The sequence below is a fragment of the Labrus bergylta genome, chromosome 9 (genome assembly GCF_963930695.1).
Source record: "Labrus bergylta chromosome 9, fLabBer1.1, whole genome shotgun sequence".
Taxonomy (NCBI): domain Eukaryota; kingdom Metazoa; phylum Chordata; class Actinopteri; order Labriformes; family Labridae; genus Labrus; species Labrus bergylta.
Window position 1 is genome coordinate 12,769,765 of NC_089203.1, and position 26,776 is coordinate 12,796,540.

At 38.6% G+C, this 26,776-nt stretch overlaps 1 protein-coding gene across 1 annotated transcript; it reads left to right on the forward strand.

Moving 5' to 3' along the window:
- Positions 1 to 521: 521 nt before the first annotated feature.
- On the forward strand, positions 522 to 26,744 carry atp10b (ATPase phospholipid transporting 10B). Its single transcript, XM_065958934.1, has 21 exons — positions 522 to 1,056; positions 4,127 to 4,331; positions 4,733 to 4,818; positions 5,128 to 5,234; positions 6,149 to 6,280; positions 6,525 to 6,652; positions 7,198 to 7,450; positions 9,140 to 9,345; positions 10,886 to 11,044; positions 11,959 to 12,253; positions 12,374 to 12,474; positions 12,559 to 12,685; positions 12,798 to 12,982; positions 22,423 to 22,690; positions 23,584 to 23,660; positions 23,744 to 23,869; positions 23,963 to 24,163; positions 24,271 to 24,351; positions 24,468 to 24,572; positions 24,834 to 25,021; positions 26,240 to 26,744. The coding sequence occupies exons 1-21, from the start codon at positions 647 to 649 to the stop codon at positions 26,520 to 26,522; spliced, it is 3,723 nt and encodes a 1,240-aa protein (XP_065815006.1). The 5' UTR covers positions 522 to 646; the 3' UTR covers positions 26,523 to 26,744.
- Positions 26,745 to 26,776: the final 32 nt, after the last annotated feature.

Sequence of the window (26,776 nt, forward strand, 5' to 3'; positions counted from 1 at the left end):
CTAGCTTATATTGCTGTTAGCATGGAAGTGGCTAAAAGTTATTACTTTGTGTTGGTGTTACATTAAACAAGAGAAAAAAGGAAGAATTACCAACCTGCATAATCCTAGCAAACATGAAGCTAGAAAGGAATAGTTTAATGCTAGCGTTGGCAAGATTTTGCATTACCTTAAGATGTTGTCCAAATTCCATCCAAATTTTAACTATTAATTTTATTTCAGTTGCTCAGTAATCATAAAGCCATGAATTGATTGCATGATACAGTTTTCTTAGCCCATCCTTTTTTGACTACTTGCAGCGTTGAAGAAAGCAGCAACGTCATTATAGTATTTGAGTTTCCCATCCTTAGCATGATGTAAGAATGTAAATTCTGGTGGATTGACAGCAATCTTTAAATCAGCTGAGTCACTGGAGCACACACGGCTATACCTTTCTGCTGCAACACACCTATTAATGAAAAGGGAGGGCTCAAAGAAGTAGGTGTGCTGTCACTTGTTTTAATCTGGCAACAAAAGGCCTCACTCACACACACTTACACTCACATACCTTATGACATTCAAGAAGGCAACTGTATTTTTTTTAACTCACTGAAGCTGCAAGATTTTGAAGATGATGGATGAGAAAAACTAGTGAGAAGAAGAAGTAGCCATGACGTGGACGAGCCCTCTGGAACTGGTGAGGGACGCTCTGAGAGGTCAGAGGGCAAGAGATAAGGACCTCCGCAGCTTGGTGTCCAATCTGCCTTACGAGGGCCTGGAGAAGGGGAAGCAACCTAACCGCTACTTTCCCGGAAATGCCATCAAAACCACCAAATACTCCCTCCTCCTCTTCATCCCTGTGAACCTCTTTGAACAGTTTCACCGCCTGGCAAACATCTACTTTGTTGGTCTTGCTATTCTGAACTTTATACCTGTAGTGAATGCCTTCCAGCCCGAGGTGGCTCTGATTCCCATCTGTGTCATCATGTCTCTGACGGCACTGAAGGACGCCTGGGAGGACTTCAGGAGGTACCAGTCAGACAGGAAGCTCAACAACATGCCATGCTTTATCTACAGCAGGTAAACACATAGTTCAGCATGTCTATTTAAAACATGGTTCTCAAAGACAACCATATTCTAAATAAACATGCTGTACTATGTCACTTCAAAACATGATGTGGTATGTAGAAACACGACGATTCTTATCTGTGAGAGTGTGTAGATCAGCGTGATTGTGTGCAAGATACTGTATGTGTGTGTGTGTGTGTGTGTGTGTGTGTTTGTGTTTGTGTTTGTGTTTGTTTGTGTCTGATTTACCTCCTCTGTGTTTTAGCACCCTGTGAGAATTTTAGACTTACAAATAGAAAAAGTGTGGGAGATTATTCCTTTTTTGAAGATCCTCACAACAATATCTCTTACCATTACATTGTGCACATTTGATGCAATGCTCATCTAGGCGTTGCATCAGCAAAGACAGTGAGGTTAGCGGTTATCTATTTTTGTATTACTGATGAAAAACGAATTCATCAGAAAGGAGGACAAACACATTTTCAACCCTTTCCCTGCAATGATTTTTGGAGTTGAGTTGGAGGAGGAGGAGGGTTATGAATTGAAACTGGAAGCACCTCCAATTATGAATCCTCAGAGATTCAGCCTCTGGAAGGGTTTGAAATCAACCAGCAGCTTCTAGCTTCCGAATCTCCCATGAGGAGTCAGCTAGTATTTGGGAAAAATCGGTTTCATGCCCTTTGTTTGTCTCTGTGTGTGTAGGGGTTCAGGTGGCCTATGGTGCAGACTCCAGACTCAGCATTTAATTTTTTGAAATTCTTTATTTCAGAATTTGGACAGCAACAATATTACAGAGCATTGTCACAGAAAAACAATTAAGTCTCTTTTGCAGTCCTCAGCTTTTTAAATATAAACATAAAGAACTAAATATAGAGTGGGAGAGATAAAGTGTGCGTTCAAAATGAATAAATAATCAGAAAAAAAAATATCAGAAAAAATACTAGAGAGAGAGAAAAAAAAATAGGCAAATAAGCAAATAAATAAAAGATTGAGCTAAATTAAATGGGGTTTGCTAAGACAAGACAGACTCAGCATTTTAAAGACAATTTTAGAAAACTCACCAGCCTGTCCAGGCTAGCAGACTTGGGTGTCTTTCACACAATCCCACCAACAGCAGCTGAATCGTGTCAAGTGGGCTTCCGTGGATCTCTCACTGCTTCCTGAGTGGGGATATTAAAGCTCCAATTTGGTCTTGTAAAGATTAGAACAGCATCGATTAGCTGGAATTACTTTGTAGTATACATACGTATGATTCCAGAGGAAGCTCGAGAATAGATTTTTGGCTTACACACATTTCCTGTTCTTCTCTGAGGTTAACTTTATCCATCTGGCTTTTATATGGAGAAAAGCTGCTGCAGTGCATGTAAATACCTCCACCAGTGATTTACCTTAACTCATCAGACCTTTACAGATGCACGTTTGTATTTCATATCACCCCTCACCAGCATGTCCTTTTTAAAGAGAGTGAAATGTGTTTCTTTGAACATAAAGTCCCTTATCTTTAGGGTCATCCATCCATCTCATCTCTATCTAATAATCTATTTAACTTGTAAATTGCAGCCGGATAGTCAAAGGAAAATTTCCCCAAGGGAACAATAAAAGATCTTATCTTATCTTATCTCAAACTCTCAACAATCCACCTGTGCTCAAACATACCAAACAGGAAATCAGGTAGATATTATTGATCGAATGCCTAACTCATGTAATCGTCTTGTTAAAATTATCTTGATTTAATGCTGCAGAGCTTTAAAAACCTGTAACCACACCTCAAAATCTAGTGATTACATACATGAAGGCATATTCCTCTTCATGTTGAACTGGTTATCTTAAGCGTCTCTTTATCGTGACAAAAGAAATGCTACTACTTGTCTATTTTGATGCTTTATCATTAAGACACATCAGGTAGCATCAATAAAACAGTTTTAACACTTCTTACAATCAGATTGTAATGATTCGATCTAACAGCATAACACAGGCAAATAAAGTGGTTGTCCATGCATAGGAGATCTTAAGACGACACTTTCAATTTGTTTAATAGCTTTTCCGTCAGAGATTTTGTTTATGCGTTTGATTTCTCCGTTCCTTTGATGAATCTATAACCAATAGCGAGTTAGCTTAAGCAAAGTTTAGGATAGTTAGATAGTTTAATTTGTCTTGATCTAGTTTAGTACACCAGAGCGTAACGATGAAACATAGAAGGAAAATAGCATGGTGGGTGGGCTATGTTCATGCTGCCATTTGACTAGCCAACTGTATCCAACGTTTTAACTTAGCAAATTGCTAAACTAGCTAAACAGTTATAGCTCTAGCATTTATATTTTCATCAACACTCTGCTTAGTAAAGCAGTGCATTTCCAAAAGAGAATTATTCTTAACTGTGGAAGATCACTCACAAGTTTTTCATTGTGTCATGTCATGGATGAACATGTGTGTGATGAATAACAACATGCCTTGGTGAAATGGACCTTCCATAACTGGACAATGCTACGATTTATGACATACGGTTAGCATACAAAATGCTTTCCGAACAAGAAATATTTGTGCAACCTGGGGAGTCTTATCCAAACACAACAAAACTAAAAATACATTTTCTCCCTGTCCAGCTTTGTTTGTGGTGAGGTGTGGTGTCATGTGGCAGCTACCCAATCAGGTCCTACATGCAGGGCAGCATACCTGTAGCTCTCTGTCACTGCTGGTTAGCTAGCATGACAAACGTGTTCAAACTATGAGGCTCTCTGTGGAGCTTTAAACTACCTCAGCTATTTATGTGTCTCCCTACTTTCTCTATTCCGTAAAACACAGACACACCTGGGCGGCTCTCAAAAAATCAACAGCATTGATTTTTTAATTTGCTTTTATTGTTTATTCTTTAGTGCAGCTGCCGTGTTTTTTTTTTAAGCCATAATATTTAGTATCTTTCCCTACTGCACCAATATTACCTTTGTTGCAAAAACATGGACAAAATACGCCCACTGTGCCAATACGGCCGTTAATAAAGTCCCAGCAAATCAATAAAACAGCCACCAATGACAATGAGAGATAAACTGTAATGAGTGTTGGTGTCTGACATGTCTGATTTCAGGAGAGAAAAACAGTATATGGGGAGGCATTGGAAAGATGTACAAGTGGGAGATTTTGTGAAGGTGTTCTGCAATGAGATCATCCCTGCAGACCTCCTGCTCCTGCACACATCAGACACCAACAGTGTGTGTCTCGTTGAGATGTCAAACCTGGACGGAGAGACCAACCTGAAGCAGAGGAGGGCCATGTCTGGCCTCTGTAACACGGTGAGGAAATATAGAGATGTAATTGTTTCGTTGGTTTCATTTCTCACCTGTGTTTCAACTTTCTTCACATGTCTCTGCGCTGCCTCACCTTCCACCTCCTCCTCGTGATTTACATTTTACACACATTACTAGAACAACTGTTTTGTTTCCTGAAATTACTTACTGAACATTTATTGTAAAATGTAATCACTCTGCTGAAGTCAAAGTCACTAATGACAAATGGAAAAATGCATACCTGTTGTTGGATTACGTGCCTTAAATGAATAATTGTGGAGAACAGTTGTCTTTCTGTGGTTAATAATCATTATATTATTCTAAAAGGATAACTTAAGTTACATCAATAAAGTTTCCATTCATACATTCATATTCGTAGTGACTTCATGCCTCCTCTTTTTTTCCAGGATCCGGAATTTGAGCCTGAAAGCTTCAACAGCATTGTTGTGTGTGAAAAGCCGAACAATAATCTAAACCATTTCAAGTGTTTTGTGTGAGTATCAAATAGACAGATCACACGTGCTTCCCAAAACAGCTTCTATGGGCCTTTCAGAGCAGCCAAGCAAAACTAATTTCAACCCACTTGCTGCACTTTCTGATGCCTCCAGAGGCATTATTGAGGCTGTAATAGACTATAATCGATTTCCTCGGGCACCACAGCTCTTACAGCCGGTCTGCCCATTCTGTCCAGCTATGATTGTAAAGCAGGAGAATGGCTAATGGAAAATATATAAGCAGTAATGAATATCTAACAAGATCTGACAGTACAAAGGAGGTTTCTCACTTTCTCCTGCTGCCGCAGAGAGAAACCTGATAAGGAGAAGGTGGGTGCTGGGATCGAGAGTCTGCTGCTGCGAGGCTGCACAGTGAGGAACACGGACCATGCTGTTGGCTTTGTGGTGTTTGCAGGTATTCTCCATTTTCGTGGCTGCTTTGACTTTCAGATTTTACTGTTTTGGTTGTAAAGGGCCATAGTCAGGCTAGACATTATGTGTCCAAATTAACCCTCCAAAATCCCCAAAACACAAGATAAGACAAAAAAAAAAATTTCATATGAGAGATATGTGAAGTATAGCACCTCTGTCAGGTTGTATTGTAGCATATGGAGTGATGTGCTAACAGCTGTTTTCAGTGTGCTAACATTGAGTATGCTGATGTGCTAATGGTAAGCAGGTATATTGTTTGCGGTGTTCACAATCATAGATTTATACATTTGCATTCGCTAATTAGCACTAAAGACAATGGACAGTTAGGCTGATGGGAATGTCTTTATATTAATGTCAATATATTCTGATTTTGGTTTTAAAGAATTGGACATCTTGGCCAACTTAAACAACAACTTTGACCTCTGAAAACAGTTTGTTAAATTGGGAAATATAAATAGTTGTACAAAACTTGAGATTCTTTGGGGGGTAAAGGAAAAGTTTAAACCTCTGTTTTGTTGTGGAAATGTCAGGGACCAGAAAAGACAAGATGTTATTTTTGGGGTCTAAGTGTGTTAGGACAAATATTAAACACATTTGGATTAACTTGGATCAACACTTCTAGCAGGGTTAAAGATACAGAACCAGTCTAAAATGCATTGCTGAAATATCTGAAAACTGTTAAACCGGTAAAGAACTCTTACATTTTTTAAATATAGTAGTTATTTCAAAATGTAAGATACATTAGCTCAGTGTCATGATAATCCCAGGCATTGTTTTTTTTCCTTCACCCAGAATAAAAACATTTTTGGTTTATGATCATCCATTTCCCTGTTGCTAGTTGACCATTTGGAGTTCCTGTGGGTTTCTGAATCAACATATTCTCATCCCATCTTTAAGGCCATGAAACCAAGTCCATGCTCAACAACAATGGGCCGAGATACAAGCGCAGCAAACTAGAGCGGAAGCTGAACATAGACGTCATCTTCTGCGTCATTCTCCTCTTCGCCATGTGTCTCGTCGGAGCAGTTGGTCAGTAATGAATCACATAACTTGACCATAAAATCACAACACAGACTGGTTCATGATTAATGCTTTTACATTAGTGAAGTGATGTTTAATTTCCAACGACATAAAAAAAAAATAGTCACCTTGGCAGAAGGCCTGAACACTTATTGGGAGACGAGGGAGGAGACAGGGGAAGGTGTGGTGTTAAAAATAGCTCCTCCGTACGCGGCAGTCAGTGTGATTAATCCTCATGTCCTCACACATGCAGGTCACTACTCATGGCTGCAGGCGTTGCCTGGTGTGCCCCCTTACCTGGTCCCTGACAGCAGCGGTCACCTGAACAGTCCAAGTCTGTCTGGTTTCTACATGTTCTTCACCATGATCATCCTGCTGCAGGTGGAGGAGTCTCACAGGGTTTATTAAAGAGTTTAAGACGTTCTTCTTAATTTCTTCATATCATCATTTCTCGTCTCCTGTCTTTTTCCTTTTTTTCTTCCACTATCTTCTATTTCCAGCACCTCTTTTTTTTTAATTTCCTCTCATCTTTTCATTTTTCTCTCACTCTTTTTATCCTCATCATTTTCTTTGTTTTTATTCTCACATATTATGTCCCTTCTCTTCTCGTCCCTTTCCATCCCTCTTTTTTCTCTCCGCTGTATACCTCTCCTTTCCTTCTTTGTCTTCTCTGGTTTCCTTATCTTCTCCCTTCCTTTCTGTCTTTTGTTGCCTTCAATTTCATCTCTTCTCCCTTTTCGCTCTTTTTCTATCCTTATTTTCATTCCTCTCCTTCTTTTTTATTTTCTGTTCCTCTCATTTCCTCTTCACTCCTTCCCCTCTTCTTATCCTTATTGTGTCTTTTTCAACTCATCTTCTTTCCTCTTCTAACCTTGTCCTTCTCCTCTAACATTTTCTCCTCCCGCTTTGGCTCGTCTCCTCTGCAGGTCTTGATTCCCATCTCTCTTTACTTGTCTATTGAGTTGGTGAAGATCGGTCAGATCTTCTTCATCAATAATGACGTGGATATGTACGACCCAGACACAAACAGCCGGGTGCAGTGTAAGTCCCTGAACATCACAGAGGACCTGGGACAGATTGAATACATCTTCTCAGACAAGACTGGCACCCTCACTGAGAACAAGATGGTGTACCGCAGATGCTCCGTCATGGGCACGGAGTACCCGCACAAAGACAACGGTACGTGTTTGTGTTGAGATACTTTGTTCTGCATGACCTTCTCTTTTTGCATGCAAAATGAATGCATGGTATTCTTGCAAAAATAATGATTTTATTTTTTTTAGGGTTTAACATAATTTATTATTGACTTTGGACTGAAATGTTTTTCACCATTCAAACTGCATTTGAAAATTCTGTTTCCTTTTGTTTCAGTTAGGGCCCGACCAATATGCGATTGTTGGGGCCAATACTGATATTGATATTGGGGAGAAAGAAAATCTAATATGGATAAAATCGGCCAATATCTTTTTAAAATCTATGTCTAGTCTGTCGAGATAGATAGATACACACATTTTGTGTTGATCCCTCAAATGTACTTATCAAATACCTAATGACAAGATGGTCACTCAAGTAACTGCGCATGTACATGCTTCACTGCTTGACACTCTGCACTGAGTTTGATAATGCTTGTTGAAATCCATATAGCACAATCTGCTGGTGACAGCCAGAAAAAGAACGGCTAGTGTAATACAATGATACTCAAATGGAATGATATTTGACTGGTGAATAAATCTAGTAATATCTGCACATATCTGCTCTAAAAAAAATAGCCGATAACAATAGTCACTGGATATGCTGATATTATCGGCTGGCTGGCTTAATCAGTCGGGATCTAGTTTCATTGCAATCTGAAGTGAAGATAACCCTTAACTAGAAATTTAGAATGGGCTAACATTGGTGTGAACCAAGCGGCAAACCTCTGGTCTCAAAGAATGAAGCCAATGCGGAAGTGCAAAATCCTGCAGTTCGTCGAGTGTCTGCTTGAGGCTTGCTCCAGGAACACCAGAAGTCACGTACACACAACAGGCAAAAAAGCTGTTTTTACAGCATAAATAAACAAGTTTGATACAAAAAACAAAATAGGTCTGTTTAGTTATTGTCATGAATGGCACACGCCGTACCGGGGATGATTTTTTTTTTTAAACAGCTCTGTGCTGACTTTGAAAAAGATAGGTGTTATCCATAGTGAGGAGTGTAACTGACATGATTGACAGGTGGGCGCTATGTAACAGTTTGTCAAGTGGCTTAAAATCCGCCTCAGCTCCAGCTTTCAGCCTGTGGTTAGGTTTACTGAAAGTTAAGACTGCATTTCCAGCATATTGCTAGCAATTTTATTTATATAGCACATTTCATTACAGATAAGCTTAATGTGCTTTACAAAAACAAAACACAGCATACAAAAAAAAAGTGTTTCCACAGTCATGAATAAAATACAGAAATCTAATCAAGCCTCCGGAGCCCACTGCTGCAACAGATGGCTGACGTCACACAGGCTTCGTCCAATAATATTTACAGTCAATGGTGTGAACACATTGATTTAAGCTTGCAAGCATGCTAATCTTAGTACTAACTCAAAAACAAGGTGATATAGCTCACATTACAGACTTTCTCATGTGCAAACTATACATTTTATTCTTCTTTTGATAAAAGTCAAATAATATTTACATTATTAATCAAAAGGTTATTTTAATGTCATGATTGTTAGCACCTGTTCAGTGAAATGCACTTCCTGGTTTGCTCTTTTTGTGAATGTTTAATGTCAGATATGTAGCTGAATAATAAGATACAAGATTGTTTGACCTGCTTGTGTGATTTTGTCTTGCTCGTCTGCATATGCTAAGTGGATCTAATATTTTCTGGAATTTACAGCCATCCGCCTAGCTGTCCTTGAAGGTGAAGAAACAGAGGAAGATGTCATCTTCGACCAAAAACCTCAACCTACAAAGACGACAAGGTCCCTGGATGGGTCCCTGGAGGGAAACAACTTTGTGGACACACGTCAACACCACCGTGGCAGACGCAGGCGCAAGCTCTCGAGAAGCGCATCAACGGACGTGGCCTTCAGCAGCGAGCTGGTAAAGTTATCATTCAATCAGGAAATAGATCATTTCGTTCAGAGTGTGGTGTTTTTGTGAGGTGTATCTGATATTTAAGTGCAGGGTAACAAGAAGAAATAATGGGTCAAAGGGTGTTCAGCATCTCACACATTGGTCATGTAGAAAATATCCATATAGTTTACACCTGGGGAGCCTTCAATCACACTCATTCTACCTGATTAACAAGTATAGATTTATAAACATAATTGAGCAACTTAAATATAACTGCTTAAAAATCAATTTTACAGTGTGAATAGTTCTACCACATTGTTGGGAGATGTACTGTAGAAGTGACAGTATAAAGTCTTGTCTTACCTTTCTGTTTGAATGGAAAGGTAACCTATTTATGACAGTGACTCACTAGTACACAAAACAGTATGTGTTTTTATCAGTAGAGAAAAATAAACAGTGTATTTTATTACGCTTTACATGTAAAATCAGAACTATAGATGAGTTGAAAATTAGAAAACACTAATGTGTAACACAAGTCCCATGCTCTGTACCGGAACGATGCAAAAAATGCATCATCCCTAAAAAAAGAAAAATCAAATTAACGTCTTTATCTTAATCTGGTTAGTGTCATGGTCATGGACTGGGGGCTATCTAAGCATGGATTGGCTGAGAGGAAGTATATATCCAGTATAGATTGGTAGTTTATCACAGAGCTGACAGGCTGTTATGATAAAACATAATAATTCATGAATAATGAAGTTTAAGTGTGCATTGTACACATCAAGAAATAAATCCAATATTTATTGAATTTGGAGCTCAAATTCTTCTTCATCTTCTTTTTCTTTCAAAATGTATCTTCAAATTGAGTCACAAGTATCTATAGATAAGAGCATGGATTTTTAAAATACTGAGTGTTCCAGTAACTATATTCAAAAAAAGGGAATTATTTCATTATGTTATGTTCAGTGTCTTTATTCATGGGCCCTAAAGTGACATTTGTTTACCTAATTCTCACCCAACCCCGTGTTAAAAGGCCTCATGGTCCCAGGCCATGCTGCAGATGGCTGAGCTGTTAGGTGTCATGATGAGCACATCCATTTTGGCTCAAAGTTATGCCTGTGTCTGTGACGGGACATATGGTCACGCTGGGCATCTTTTGGCACAGAGCACTGATTTCACATAAACTGTAAACGTGCACTATAAATTAGTCACCTTCGGCTTGATGTACAGTAGAGTAACTCCGGAGCTATTTTTGTGCATGGAGGGAATAGGGCAGAAGCCTGGAGATACAGGATGAGACGGAAAAAGACTTGTGTTTGTTCCAAAGAAGGCTGCACAGAGCCCAGGTTTCCCCCTCGTGCTGTGTCTCTGATATAAAAGAACAGATGTATGAATGGAACGTTTTGCTGTGCATTCAGGCAAACAGAAGTGGATAAAAAGGTTAGAAGCTAAAAACTTTCTCTAATCCTGTTTTTCCAAACCGTTCAAAGCAAAGCATATGCAACAAACACTTATTTAACAACACGTGTTTTTAATTAAAAAATATGATTAACTTTTAACTCCACAGGAAACTGAGGTGGTTCCAGACAGGATGCTGCTTCAGCAGCTTAGCAGGGCACAGAGCAGCAGTGGCAGTGGGATGATAGATCCTTACCTGGACTTTTTTCTGGCTCTCACCATTTGCAACACGGTGGTGGTTTCCATGGCAACAGCTCAGAGACAGAGGGTGAGTGCTCAGTTTACTGCGGCTGTGTATGGGAAGAGGAGACGGAGGGCACTGTCGGGAGAGAAAAGATGGATGTAGTATTTGTTGTCATGACACTCCTTGTATGCAAACTTTTAAAACAAAAACAAACTTTGCATCAACATAACAATGTACAGAATCTATTACGTGTTTTCTTCACAGTTTTTACCTGAACTCCTGGAGTTCATCGATATGGCTAGAGCACTGCTGCAAGAGCCCCATAATTCAATCAGAAACACACACATAGTTTAACAAAAGCTTAAATAGCACTTATCAACCTTACAGATTTAGTTTCATTTGAGATATTTCTTCAACTGTTACACTTTCTGTTCTTTCATCAGTAGTCAGTACTAAATTTTCCCATCTCTGAAGCCCCAGTTGTAAAGATTCCTTACTGAATTAGCCACATAGTAAAGGTAATGTGCAGAGGCAATCAGGGATAGGCTTTATTAAATTTAGCACTCGCTGCTCCTGACTGTGCTGTTCTGAGGTCTGGCAGATGGGAGGAAAATGTGGAGTTTCCCTGGAGTTTATAATCTAAGGGAAAAGTGCTAAAAGGATCAGAGTGAAACAGTGGACAAGGCTCACCATATGGGCCTCTGAGCAAAAAGTTGGTTTTTGAACAAAACACACTAAAAAAAGAAGATAGTTTTTCCAGGCAAGAGGGGTTTCCCGCTCCACTCAGACAAGTAAGCCACTGGCTTCCTTCTCCAAGTGGGTCAAAAATTTGCAGTATTTGTACCTCCTGTTATCGCAAACGGAATAGAAATGGCACCATCGCAGAGGACTCAGTAATAGAAGAGGATCACATTAAAACCCCTGTCAAAGGGATGGGGTCTGAAGACATGGATGGGTTACAAACATGTTCTCTTCATGCTCCTTCTCTGCCTGTCAAGCCTGCTGCGGCCTCAGATAATCTGAGCTATGAGGCAGAGAGTCCAGATGAGGCCGCCCTGGTGCATGCAGCCAAGGCATATGGCTTCATTCTGCTAGCCCGCACCCCTGACAGCGTGACTGTCAGGCTCCCATCGGGGAAGGAGCTTGTGTTTGAGTTGCTGGCAACCTTGACCTTTGACTCAACCAGGAAGAGAATGTCTGTCTTGGTGCGACACCCAATCACCAAAGAGTATGTGCTATATACTAAAGGTGCAGACTACGCCATCATGGAGCTACTAGGTACTCCATATGCAGGTATGTGCAGGTGAAACTGCATTCACACACACATATATATCACTTGTATTAAAACATGATGAATTTGTTGATACCAAGAAACTGTGCAACTTTTTTAATACTGTATGATATTATTTTCAGAACGTCTCAGTGGAAATCAGAAGAATATAGCAGCAGATACTCAGCATCACCTCGACTGCTACGCTAAAGAAGGACTGAGAACACTCTGCTTTACAAAGAAGGTACAAAATCATACTTATATAATAACAAGCATTATACTTGTACCATTAGAGCTCTTTGTCATCTTTCTTCTGTCTCTGCTGCAGGTTGTAAGTGAGAAGTTGTATGAAAGCTGGTCAGTGAACAGACAGAGGGCCCTGGCTGCCATAGAGAACAGAGAGGAGCTTGTTATGGACTCTGCTGTGGAGCTGGAGACAAATCTCTCCCTGCTAGGTAACACGCATCATCCCAACACGCATCAGTCGCCGTAAGCACTTCAAAAACATATATGTGACAAGCTCTGTGTGTGAATCATACCAAACTTTGATATGTTGTCCTCCTGCAGGGGCGACAGGCATCGAGGACCGTCTGCAGGAGAGCGTCCCAGACACCATCGTAGCGCTGCGGGAGGCAGGGATCCAGGTGTGGGTGCTGACTGGTGACAAGACGGAGACAGCTGTCAACATCGGCTATGCCTGCAGGCTACTGGAAGAGGAGGACCTGGTGATTAACATGAGCTGCAAAAACAAGGTGAGAAGGCCGCAGTCTGCCTCACTGAATGTTAGCAATTTGATGTGAAATAATAAATAGTGATTTCTTATTCAATTTCAATTCAAGTCATGAAGCTCTATTGGCATGAATGTAATAAAGACAGTATTGCCAAAGCATAATAACCACAAAAAAACCAATAACAATAATAATATTAAACAGTTATAAAAAAGCCCAGAAATAAATCTTAAAAATATATATTGCTATAATTTGTGTTGGTTAATTATAGATGAATTAAAAAATGAAAAAGTCAATTTTATAAAATAAGATCATTTTCTTGATGAGTAGTCGTAGCCTGCAGCCAGTTAGCCTAGCTTCGCTTAGTGTAAGTGCTGGGAACACAGAAAACAGCTAAATGTACTCGGTTCAAGGGTAACATATCAAACTATCAAAAAGCCTCTCCAGTTGCCATTCTTGTGCTACTAACGAAAGCTTGTTTGCTTTAGCTAGTGGACGCTTATGGAAAGCCGATTGAAGATTTAATAGATATCCTTGATATCAAAGCTCAGTTTCCTGTACTAGTCAAGTCTTTGGCCGCACTAGTTTACTAGTAGAACGTTGAAAGACTTACTAGTAAACTAGTAGAAGGCAAAAAGTCCTACATGTTAACTAGTAAGGTGCAAAATATCTACTAGTTAACTAGTAAGATATATTTTGTGTCTACTAGTTAACTAGTGAGCCTAAAAATGTTTACTAGTTAACTAGTAAGAGCCAAAATGTCCACTAGTAAGCTAGAAAGGCATATATATGGACCATACTAGCTAACTAGTTAGGATAAAAAGTTTTTACAAGTTAACTAGTAAGAGCAGAAAGGTCCACTAGTTGTACTAGAGATGGCTTTATTAGTCTTACTAGTTAACTAGTGCGGCTCTAAATGTTCACTAGTTAACTAGTAAGAGAACAAATGTCCACTAGTTGCACTAGTATCATCTTTACAAGTCGTACTAGTTAACTAGTGAGACTTAAATATTTTACTAGTAAACTAGCTAGATCTAAAATGTCACTAGTAACACTTGTTGCACAAAATGGTAACGAGGAGGTGGGGGATAAGTGTGGATTGAGGCTTATGATAGGCTCTAAAAATCAAGAACAAAAATAACATCAAATCAGGACCCAGGATTTGGTTATAATCCCACCCACTGCATTTACATATTGCACACTAGTCAACTAGTTGGATTGCAGGATTAGAACTATCTTACTAGTTGATATCTGTTTTCATTTTACTAGTTAACTAGTTAGACACAAATGCTAACTAGTTAACTAGTTAATCTCATAATGGTAACTAGTAACACTAGTGAAGATGCATTTTACCTTTCTAGGTCACTAGTAAGATAAAATGTGTCAACTAGTAACACTAGTTGGAATATTTTTAAACCTACTAGTTAACTAGTGAGGCTCGGAAACGTTTACTAGTTAACATGTAGCAGCTAAAATGTCAACTAGTCACACTACTGAGGGCGGTTTTAACCTTACTAGTTTACTAGTAAAGCCCTATACAGTTTACGAGTAAACTAGTAAGTGCCTTTTTGTCCACTAGTTAAACTAGCTAGTGTCTTTTTGGCCTCACTAGTAAACTAGTTGAAGACTTTGTGTGGCACTAGTAAACTAGTTGCAGACAAAACAGCATACTAGTGGACATTTGCATTTGACTAGTAAACTAGTTGAATGATATAATTTGACAAGTTTACATGCTGAACAGTTAAAACCCTTTACTAGTTAACTAGTTGAACACAGATGTCAACTAGTAGTCTGATCTGTTGACTACTAGTTAACTTGTGACTGACAATTTATCTAACTAGTTAACTAGTACTGCCAAAAAGACCCTTACTAGTACAACTAGTGGACATTTTGCAATTACTTATTAACTAGTTAACTGTGTTTGGCCTCACTAGTTAACTAGCAAGGTCACACATGGTCTAACTGGTAAACTAGTGGACATTTTGACTCGTTCTAGTTAACTAGTATGCATTTAAAGCCTCACTAGTTTACTAGTAAGGCCTTGAAGACCAAAGTAGTGTTACTAGTGTGCATTTTTCTTTCACTAGTACTACTAGTAAACATCTTGAGCCCTACTTGTTAACTAGTAAGGTCAATTAGACTGCAACTAGTGGTACTAGTGACATTTATGCCCTTAGTAATAAACTAGTTAAGCTTTTTGAACATCATTAGTTTACTAGTGAAGTCGAAATGCGTTTTACAAGTGTAACTAGTGGACATTTGGTCCTTACTAGTTTACTTGTAAATGTCAACTGGCAGTCCACTAGTAGTACTAGTAGCACTAGTTGACCGCATGATAATGAAGCAGGCGGGACAAGGATTTTGATTGGTCAATGTCAAACCTGCGATTTTGCCAGCCTTAAAGGGCCAGATCTGAATAGTACCTTCGGTTAAACCAGCACTAATTTCTGAAGGTTTGTTCATTTGTGTCATGTTATATTATCACTAAATGGTAACTCACTGAATGCCCTTTGATAGAATTTTATGACCCATGCACAGATTAAATCCAAATCTGATGTTACATTGTTATTCATCTTTTCAACTTTTTTGTTTTTTAAACTTAGTATTATTTGTTCTAAAAATCACTAATGATTATTCATTATTGCAGTATTTGTCAAAAAATAAACAATAACCCATCACTTAATATTTATATATAGTAGTATGATTGAATAAAATAAAATCTTGCACAACATTAATGTTCAAGGATTTTAGCTTTTTTCTTGCCATTGAAAATATGGCAATATAAAATATGAAAGATATACTAGTTTGAAACTTGCAAAGTGAAAAATTAAGTATATTCTTTTTAAATCATGAAAGAAATGTGTTTATATTTAGTTTATCTGCTAGATGATCATGCAAAATATTGAATAAAATATTAGGATTTAGGACAAGTGTATACTGAATTATTAAACTAATGTGAATAAGATGTTTTAATGTTTTTTTTAATAAATATAAAGTCAGCCTCTTACATCTGGAGAAATAACCCTTATACAAGAAGTAGCTGCAGAGAGATATGCATTTCGGCCATTAGGTGTCAGTTGCAGGATCGGTATGTTATGGACTTGCTAAATTTTCTTGGTTTAGCTTCGAGTAAGCCCAGCAGAAAAGATACATATGGCAGTGAGCAGATATAAGTGCACAAGCAACATACATTAAGATTTATTTTATCATATGAGGAGTCATGTTTTTATGATTAAAGCATAAAATTAAGATACTACTTGCAAATGCCCACCAGATGGTGCTATACTTATATATGCTGCTAATGTGTACAGTACTAGTACTACTAGTGGACATTTAGGCTCTTACTAGTAGCACTAGTTGCACTAGTAGCACTAGTAGTACTAGTAGCACTAGTTGCACTAGTTGCACTAGTAGTACTAGTAGCACTAGTTGTACTAGTAGCACTAGTACTACTAGTGGACATTTAGGCTCTTACTAGTAGCACTAGTTGCACTAGTAGCACTAGTAGTACTAGTAGCACTAGTTGCACTAGTTGCACTAGTAGTACTAGTAGCACTAGTTGTACTAGTAGCACTAGTACTACTAGTGGACATTTAGGCTCTTACTAGTAGCACTAGTCGCACTAGTAGCACTAGTAGTACTAGTAGCACTAGTTGCACTAGTTGCACTAGTTGCACTAGTAGTACTAGTAGCACTAGTTGTACTAGTAGCACTAGTACTACTAGTGGACATTTAGGCTCTTACTAGTAGCACTAGTGCTACTAGTGCGACTAGTGCGACTAGTGCTACTAGTAAGAGCCTAAATGTCCACTAGTAGTACTAGTGCTACTAGTGCGACTAGTGCGACTAGTGCGACTAGTGCTACTAGTGCGACTAGTGCGACTAGTGCTACTAGTGCTACTAGTGCGACTAGTGCGACTAGTGCTACTAGTGCTACTAGTGCTACTAGTGCGACTAGTGCGACTAGTCGCACTAGTAAAGGCCTAAATGTCAACTAGTAGTACTAGTACTGTAGACAGTATATGTACGTATAGCACCATCTGTGGGGCATTTGCAAATATTACAATTTTTAACCTTTACTGTACATGATAAAATTAAATTTTTAGGGCTCATTTATACAATGGAGTAGAGCCATCTTAAAGAAAAAAAGAGAAAATATTAATCTTGTATATGTACGAGAATAAACATGTAAATTTAGGAGAATAAAAAAATGATGAAAGGAGAACCCCTAAAGCATTTTCCTCTGCCACAAAAGAGACAGTTTCATCCAAGTCAGTGTGGTTCTTTCTTTGGAAAATTACAGTTGCTTCCAGTATCTTTTCAGGGTCCTAATATTTTATGACAATGTGATGATGATGTGCTGATAAAACAACTTATCGGATATATTTGTCAAACTGTTTTTACAGACTACACAAGGAAGGAGCCTATTTCCTTATTTGTCAAACCTTTACTATAACAAGATGCTCCACGTTTATCATTTTCGAACAGGCGGCTCCTGCTCTTCTGATATACCAATATATTCTACTATTATATTATATAATATATTATATGTTCAAGTATTCAGCTGTTTTATGAAGGGAAATGTTTAAACTATTTAAGAAAATACTAAAGGGGACTTTGTCTCAATCATAAACAGTGTAGAGTATTTTAGTGTTTTTAGTTTTTTTATTTTTAGTCTCAAATGCAGCCTCAAAGGCTGATGTAGCTGCAACTAAACCTGAGATGAAAGATAATCCATTTATTGTTTTAAAATGAACCTGTATGAGCTTAAATATTAGATGTTTTAGTCTCTGTTTGTTTACCTATTAAATACTGAAGCTTCTAACTGAATCTTCTTGGTTTTAAGTATTTATTTTCACACATCTGAGATATGTTAAGTTGCAGCTGCTTACAAGACCCAACTTCCTCATTCATCTGCTTCAAAATAAAAGCACATGACATAGATGGTAATAAGGGACTTTTATTGTGAAAGACTTTCCGGAACTAAATGCGTTTATCACTCGGAGCTGCAGCGGCGATTGTAGTTGCGAAGGCTGTAGTGAGAAAGAGTACTCAGCCACTTCCTTGCCCAAGAGTTAGAGCCACAGCCAACTTATTTGAATCATCTTGGACTTAAGACAATGAGACATCAGTTTATAAACACCTTCAGCAGGTAGACCCACAGTAGTGGAGGTGCTTCTCCGTGCTAGCTGAAGTGGCACCGAGCCAAGAAAAGGGTCTCTGTCTGTCTGTCTCTCTCTCTCTCTCTCTTTCTCTCTGTCTCTGTCTACGACTAGTGCTACTAGTGTGACTAGTGCTACTAGTGTGACTAGTGCTACTAGTACAACTAGTGTGACTAGTGCTACTAGTGTGACTAGTGCTACTAGTACAACTAGTGTGACTAGTGCTACTAGTACAACTAGTGTGACTAGTGCTACTAGTGTGACTAGTGCTACTAGTACGACTAGTGTGACTAGTGCTACTAGTACGACTAGTGTGACTAGTGTGACTAGTGCTACTAGTACGACTAGTGCGACTAGTGCTACTAGTACGACTAGTACGACTAGTGTGACTAGTACGACTAGTGTGACTAGTGCTACTAGTGTGACTAGTGCTACTAGTACAACTAGTGTGACTAGTGCTACTAGTGTGACTAGTGCTACTAGTACAACTAGTGTGACTAGTGCTACTAGTACAACTAGTGTGACTAGTGCTACTAGTGTGACTAGTGCTACTAGTACGACTAGTGTGACTAGTGCTACTAGTACGACTAGTACGACTAGTGTGACTAGTGCTACTAGTACGACTAGTGTGACTAGTGCTACTAGTGTGACTAGTGCTACTAGTACGACTAGTGTGACTAGTGCTACTAGTACGACTAGTGTGACTAGTGTGACTAGTGCTACTAGTACGACTAGTGTGACTAGTGTGACTAGTGCTACTAGTACGACTAGTACGACTAGTGTGACTAGTGTGACTAGTACGACTAGTGTGACTAGTGCGACTAGTGCGACTAGTGCAACTAGTACTGTAGACATTAGCAGTATATATACGTATAGCCCCATCTGTGGGGCATTTGCAAGTAGTACAATTTTTAACCTTCATTTTACATAATAAAATTACATTTTTAGGGCTCATTTATACGATGGAGTAGAGCCATCTTAAAGAAAAAAAAAGAAAATATTTGAGATTAATCTTGTATATGTACGAGAATAAACATGTAGATTTAGGAGAATAAAGTCATAAATTTACGAAAATGTACATTCATAGAGAAGCCTTCCGCCTGCGCATAAATGATGAAAGGAGAACCCCTAAAGCATTTTCCTCTGCCACAAAAGTTACAGTTGCTTCCAGTATCTTTTCAGGGTCCTGATATTTTATTTGTGATGATGATATGCCGATAAAACAACTTATCGGATATATTTGTCCAACTGTTTTTACAGACTACACAAGGAAGGAGCCTATTTCCTTATTTGTTAAACCTTTACTATAACAAGATGCTCCACGTTTATCATTTTCGAACAGGCGGCTGCTGCTCTTCTGATATAGACTTAAACAAGAAATTAATCTCGTACATTTGACTTTATTCTCATAAATTAACTATTTGAATCTCTAAATTTTAGGTTTTTTTCCTTTTACGTGGCCCTAATCTTGAATCCCTTTATTTTTCTTAGTTTACCGACTTTAGGCCAAATTAAAACGTATTAAGTACAAGAACATAAATTCTGTATCAAGTTCCAGTTGTTTTAAAGTCCATAATTTTATCTGATTAACTTTTTTCCTTTTTAAAAACAGCATGAATTTATATGAAATATTTACACATTCATTTTTAACTTACAATTGCACCTTGGGCATTTTTTTTATCACTCTACTGACCTTAAGATGTACTCTTTCTTATGTTTTCTGTAAATACTGTCTTGATGGGATAAAAAAGGAAAAAGAAAATCATGAGAACAGTTCTAAAATGATCTTCTATCTTATTTTAAGTTTATAAAACAATTCTAACATTTAATATATATATAATTTTCATGTTTTACTCTCCATGGAAAGTAAGGAAGAAGCCGTTGCTTCACAGCACTTGCTCCTTCTTACAAAGGGTTAAATTTGTGGAAGGTGGAGGTCTATATGGAGAACCAATGATAAGGTTCAGAGAGTGCCCTGATCCCACCCACTCATTAGCATGTACTTCAACCAGTGTTTCTAGTACGCATTTTGGCTTTCACTAGTAGTACTAGTTAACATTTAAAACCGTAGTAGTTAACTAGTTATGCCAAAAAGAGTACTACTAGTGTAACTAGTGACATTTTGGCTCTTACTAGATAACTAGTTAACCATTTTGAGCCTCACTAGTTCACTAGTAGCACTAAAATGTCCTGAACTAGTGTTACTAGTTGGCTTTTTGCACTAACTAGTTAACTAGTGGACTTTAAGAGCCTCACTAGTAAACTAGTAAAATTTGTAACTGCATCACTAGTGATACTAGTGGACATTTGGGTCTTACTAGTTAACTAGTAAACATTTTGAACCTCACTAGTTTACAAGTAAGGTTAAAAAGAGTCAAACTAGCTTACTAGTGGACATTGTTGCTCTTACTAGTTAACTAGTAAACATTTTTAGGCTCACTAGTTAACTAGTAGACACAAAATATATCTTACTAGTTAACTAGTAGATATTTTGCACCTTACTAGTTAACATGTAGGACTTTTTGCCTTCTACTAGTTTACTAGTAAGTCTTTCAACGTTCTACTAGTAAACTAGTGCGGCCAAAGACTTGACTAGTACAGGAAACTGAGCTTTGATATCAAGGATATCTATTAAATCTTCAATCGGCTTTCCATAGACGCTGCACTACTTCCTTTACCATCGGAGCTCTGTGTCATCTTTGTTCTGTCTCTGCTGCAGGTTGTAAGCTGTATGAAAGCTGGTCAGTGCACAGACAGAGGGCCCTGGCTTCACTTCTGAGTGATGAGTGCACAGGCAGAGTGAACAGTTTGGCAGGGAGATAGGTGCACAAAAGCCACAGATAGATTTGTTCATTAATTTAATCAGAGTATTTGATTCTTTGTTTGTACAGATAAAAAGAGAATTTCAATTAAAAACCTAAAATGCATGGCCCACCCTTGTAATAAAGGTGAGCAATATAGGTGTTAACAACTTTATGAATGCCACGCTTTGCTATTTAACTGATGCCAATGAGCTTAGACTAGCAAACAATTTGGATGCACGTGCATTTAAAAAAAGATTAAGTCCATCTGTTTTTTACTGTATATTTCCCATAGCTTGGTTAAACTTCCTTTCATATGTCATGGGTTTTCCAAAGCACTGAGTTCAGGAGGTTTTATCTTGAAGCTTGTCCCATCCAATTTAAATGGCAAAACCTCTTGGACCACTTTTACATTTTAACTAAAGGTCAAACGCTCACATTTCCACCTGAGAAAAATAAGTTCTCAGGTGTCGGCCCCGCTTCTTTGAGGGTCATTAAAGATGTGGTAGCACAGGAAGGAACCCTTCATAACAACCTGACTGCTCCTCCTCATCCCCTGCCTCAAATAGGCCAAAATTACCTCTAACAGATACTCTGGAAGCTTTCCGGAACAAAGAGACAGCTCCTCTCAGATGGGACCAGTCATTCATGATGAATGGCTTCAGATACCCCCAATACAATATCTGCTACTTTCCTATCTAATTGCCAGTCTAATATTCAACACTCAGAGGAAATACCGCCTCGCTCATGATCTAGAGAGGAGGGTAATTGGTAATGAACTATTTTTACCCCTGTAACTTGATGACCATCTGAGGGATGCATTCCCACAGACACCACCCAACCACATCTAATGAAATTTAACCACCATTAGATGCATTATATGGAAAAGGGGATGTGACCCATTTATTTTTCATCATTCCTACTTTCCGTTTGGCTAACAGGCAGGAGTCACTTACACACAACAATGATAAGTCTGATGGGACCACCTGAGCTCCCTAATTGCATGAACATGACTCAACAGCAGAGTACCAGCACAGTACTCTACTGCTGAAAAGTTTTGTTTTGTCTTCAATATTCCACCTTTATTATAAGAAAATGTATATTTTATCCTTAATTTTGGATTACAAGACATATTTTATCAGCTCTATTATTTCCATTAAGGATAAATTGAATATATTTGAATAATCTATGAATTAATTGATATATATTGTATATCAATTATAAACACTGGGAGATACAAAGCCCTTTGTTTGTCTTAAATAACCAAAGATGTCATCTTACGATTATTTTTTTTGTCAGCTTATTTTTGCCTAACCTTCCAAAATCTAATATTTTAATTTGACCTTTCCATAAAGACGGACAAAAACAGGAATTACTCCCATTGGAGAATCTGGAACTTTTACTGTAACTGTTAATGATTCATTTTTTTCAGCTCCAGTACGTAAATAATCACAAAAATTATAATATATGATCAGCAAAATAAGGAGAACTTGTTTTCCAGCTGTTGTGCACCTCCCTTTTGGACTGCACACTGGAGGAGGTGAGGAGGTACAGCGCAGACCCTCGTAATGTGGACACGACCCCGGACATCTCTCTGGTGATCGATGGACGGACCCTGACCATGGCCCTGGAGTCAGACCTGCGGGACCGCTTCTTGGAGCTGGCAAAGTGCTGTCGCTCTGTGCTGTGCTGCAGAGTGACGCCTTTACAGAAGAGCAGAGTGGTGAAGGTGGTCAGGGAGAAACTCAAGGTCATGACCCTCGCTGTTGGTAAGAAAGTTTTGTTGTTGCATTTATATTGGACTATTGATCTGACTAACAGTATAAAAAGAAAACTGTAAAAATCAAAACTATAAAACAAAAACAATAGGATGAGCTTAATCAAAAAATCAAAGAATATTGCTGGCCCCTTAAAGACTGTGGTCAGAAGTCTTTTTTTCATATGACTTATTTACCATCGTATATCAGACTGGCTGCGATATAATTCTCTGATAACACTGACTTATTTTTACAGGACACATTTTAAGAGTTTACAGCAATAACAGCAGCAGTGTTTATAAATCATTCCATGATGGCTGAATCCCATTTAGCTGCTTCAGTTTCAGAGGCCTGGTCTGGCAGCCTGATTCACTTTCATTCTTTCATGGATCCTTTGGACATTTAAATAGAAGAAATAATGTTGATAATGCTATTAGTAACATCTGTGTTTTAAACGGTAACACTTTGAAAAATGGGGGTAGAGGTCAGTCATTTCATGTGGAAGACCTGGTTTAGTGAAAGAATGCAAAATTCACCAGGGAATCTCACGGTAATTTTTCTCTACTTCTTTCAGGTTTTCTTATCTTGTTCTGAGTCATTGAACCTCCTGAGAAATTGACTGTTGGGCCTTAGACTTTACATTTTCAGATTTGAGTCTTGCTGAGTCACTTCAATAAGTGATTTGAATGCCTTCTTCGACGTGAGGAAGTTCTGCTAGAGGAAATCACAGTAGATTCATCTTTTTACAAGCGGGAAGCTACTTTTGTTTTATTATAAACAGAATATATTTGAAATATATTCTTTAAAAACAACTTTTACATTCAATTTGAATTGAACTGCATAGTAAGGTAATAAATGCAAAAAGTGTAGTTGATGTTAAACTGACTTTCACTCTTTGGCTTCAGGTGACGGTGCAAATGATGTCAATATGATCCAAGCAGCCGATGTTGGTGTTGGGATATCCGGACAGGAGGGCATGCAGGTCTGAATTGAGTCTTAAGCTTTGAAAAGTATGAGTCTTTCTTTTTGCTACTCTTACCATTTAAAACTTTTTGTCACCTGCAGGCGGTCATGGCAAGTGATTTTTCTATATCTCACTTCAAACATTTGAGAAAACTTCTCCTGGTTCATGGACACTGGTGCTACACTCGGCTGGCCAACATGATCATTTACTTCTTCTATAAGAATGTGGTGAGTCCTGTTTAATAAAGTGATCGGCTGTCTCTGTTGACATATTTTCTCTATATCATCACATATTCATGCACGGTTTTATGTGTTCCCCAGGCCTACGTGAACCTGCTGTTCTGGTATCAGTTCTTCTGCGGCTTCTCGGGCACTGCCATGATTGACTACTGGCTGATGATTTTCTTTAATCTCTTCTTCACCTCTTTGCCGCCCATCATGTTTGGGATTATGGACAAAGACGTCTCTGCTGAGGTGCTGCTGGGTGTCCCTGAGCTGTACAGGACCGGACAGGGCGCAGGGGTCAGTGACAATGAATAACAATAGTTCCACTTATTTATTCTGAAGAAGACAAAAGGATCTTGAGTTAAATGCAGAATATACCCTTATCCCTATGTGTGTTTGTTTAGGAATACAAGTTCTCAACCTTCTGGGTTTCCATGCTGGACGCTTTCTATCAGAGTCTCGTGTGCTTCTTTATTCCATACTTGGTAAGATAAACATCCTGATGTGTCGCTTTGATTCAACATTGTGCAAAGATGCATCTGTAACATGTGATATGAGTTACAAGTTATTTTACTGGCTCATAATGTGTCATCTCCTGTAGGCTTACAAGGATTCCGACATTGATGTTTTTACCTTCGGGACTCCTTTGAACACAATTTCTTTGTTTACCATCCTGCTGCATCTGTCCATAGAGATTAAAGCCTGGGTGAGTGCTGCACTAATGGATATGTTTCGAACATAATCCCAGTTTACTTCCAGTGATTTCAAATTCCCATTTTTAGATAATTTCGTAAGAATGCATTCAGACAGTTATTGGTTTACTGTAGTATCTAGACATTTTTAACATGACATGTTTGTTGAACCCTGTTAGCATATTCAATACAAAACGGACATTTTACACAGTTGTTTGACTGGTTAAGTTAGTAATCACCATCTCTAATAGCTGTTTTATACATTGGTCTTGCAGACGTGGGTTCACTGGGTAGTCATGTTGGGCAGTGTGGCAATGTACTTTATAGTCACACTCGCCTACAGCGGAATCTGCATCACCTGTAACCCTCCATCCAACCCGTACTGGATCCTTCAGAGCCAGATGGCCGACCCCATGTTCTACCTTCTCTGTATCATCACGACTGTGGTGGCTCTGCTGCCCAGGTACCGTCACTGTTATTCTCCTTGTGGGGCGTGGGGTAATTTCATGTGCCTTTGTCATTGTCAGAGTTGCTTTATCGTTTTCTTGCTTGAATTTGAATTATTTATTATTTCACGACTTTCTTCTTTTACCTCTCAAACATGGGCAGATACGATAATCGGCAGTTTAATAATGGACCAAAGTCAGTAAACAAGTATTTAAAAACCTAGGCAGACAAATCCAACAAATGGCATCAAAAAGACAACACCAGAAAAAAAAAAACTTTCAGCAGGCTCATGACTAGAAGGATGGAACTTGCTATGTAAGACACAAAGAACTGACAACATGAGGAAGGATACAGTGGGATTAAATACACAGGCAATCAGGGCTAACGAGACGCAGGTGAGGCCAATCAGGGGTGAAAAACAAGGTTGGGAACACAGGGGAGCAGGATCTAGAAGACAGAGAGACAAGGGTGTGTTTACGAAAATAAAACAGGAAATGACAAATAAATGAACAGAAATGAAAACATGGAACTGAGGTGACTTTGTGTATTTCATATCTCAGAGCCCAACTAAACTCATGAAGTTTTCTCACACTAACTGTTACTTAAGGTGTTTACGATCTTAAATTTTTAAAATCTAGATCTAATTTTAAAAAGAACATTACGCGTTGTTTTCCCCGGACAGGTTGTATAACTTTCCTTTGGGGTCCAAGGACTGTGTAAGGAAATAGAATATTATTATTATAATTATTATTATTATTATTTATTATTTTTCTACACTTTAACATTTAATTTCAGCTTTTTTCTTTTGAAGTGTTTGACACATTAAACCATTTACACCAATAAAATCCTTCAAATAGAAGATAAAATTAAGGATTTTATGGACCCTGTATTCTTCTTTTCCCCGCTGCATGTGATGAATTATAGGTAGACATTTTAGGAGTCAAATGTCAAAAAGGTCACACACCGCTTCATGATAATAGTGTTATTTCTGAGTGTGTATTTGGTCATCATCTGCCATGTAACTGTGAGGTGTTTTTGTGCATAGAAAGTTTAAACGGATTTGTAATTAATGTTAATTGTGAGGTCCCGGAACGACTGTAGCGCGGCACGCTCTTCCTCCTGGTTGCTGATGCGTCTGAATGCGCTGATATTTAGAGGGAACGCTCTGATTTACATCAAAGGGCCGCATATTTTTCTCTGGCCTACTTTCTCACCACCACACTCTCTCCCCCAGGTACATGTTTCACGTGCTGAGGAACTCTATCGCCCCCTCCCCGCTCCTGCAAGCCAGGCAGCTGGACCGAATGGACCCCTGCGCGAGGGAGCAGTGGATCAAGGAGTGGAGGAGCTTCAGGGGCAGCAGGGGGGTCAAATGCTCCAGGTTTTCTACCCCATCCTCTTCCAACCTGGAGAGCCCTGTGGACATTTATCCCCAATCTCCCACTGTCTCTGACATGGGGGATGAATTCACACTGAATGTCCTCACTGACAGCTGTGAAAGGACTCTACACACGTGAGGACTCATTCAAAAAATGTGATGTAATACGGTGATTATTTATTCATAAAATGTGTAAATATGCTGAAGCTGAAGTGGTTCATATACACGAGATACCTGTTTGGTGTTTCATTTTTAGGTTGGGATTTTACATAAATTAGGGAGAAACACTGTCCCCCATGACAAACTATCATCATCACTGGGTTGATGAGTTCATTTTGTAATAAAGAACTTGACAAAAGCATGTAGGGCCTCTCCTCCTTACTCTGCTTATAA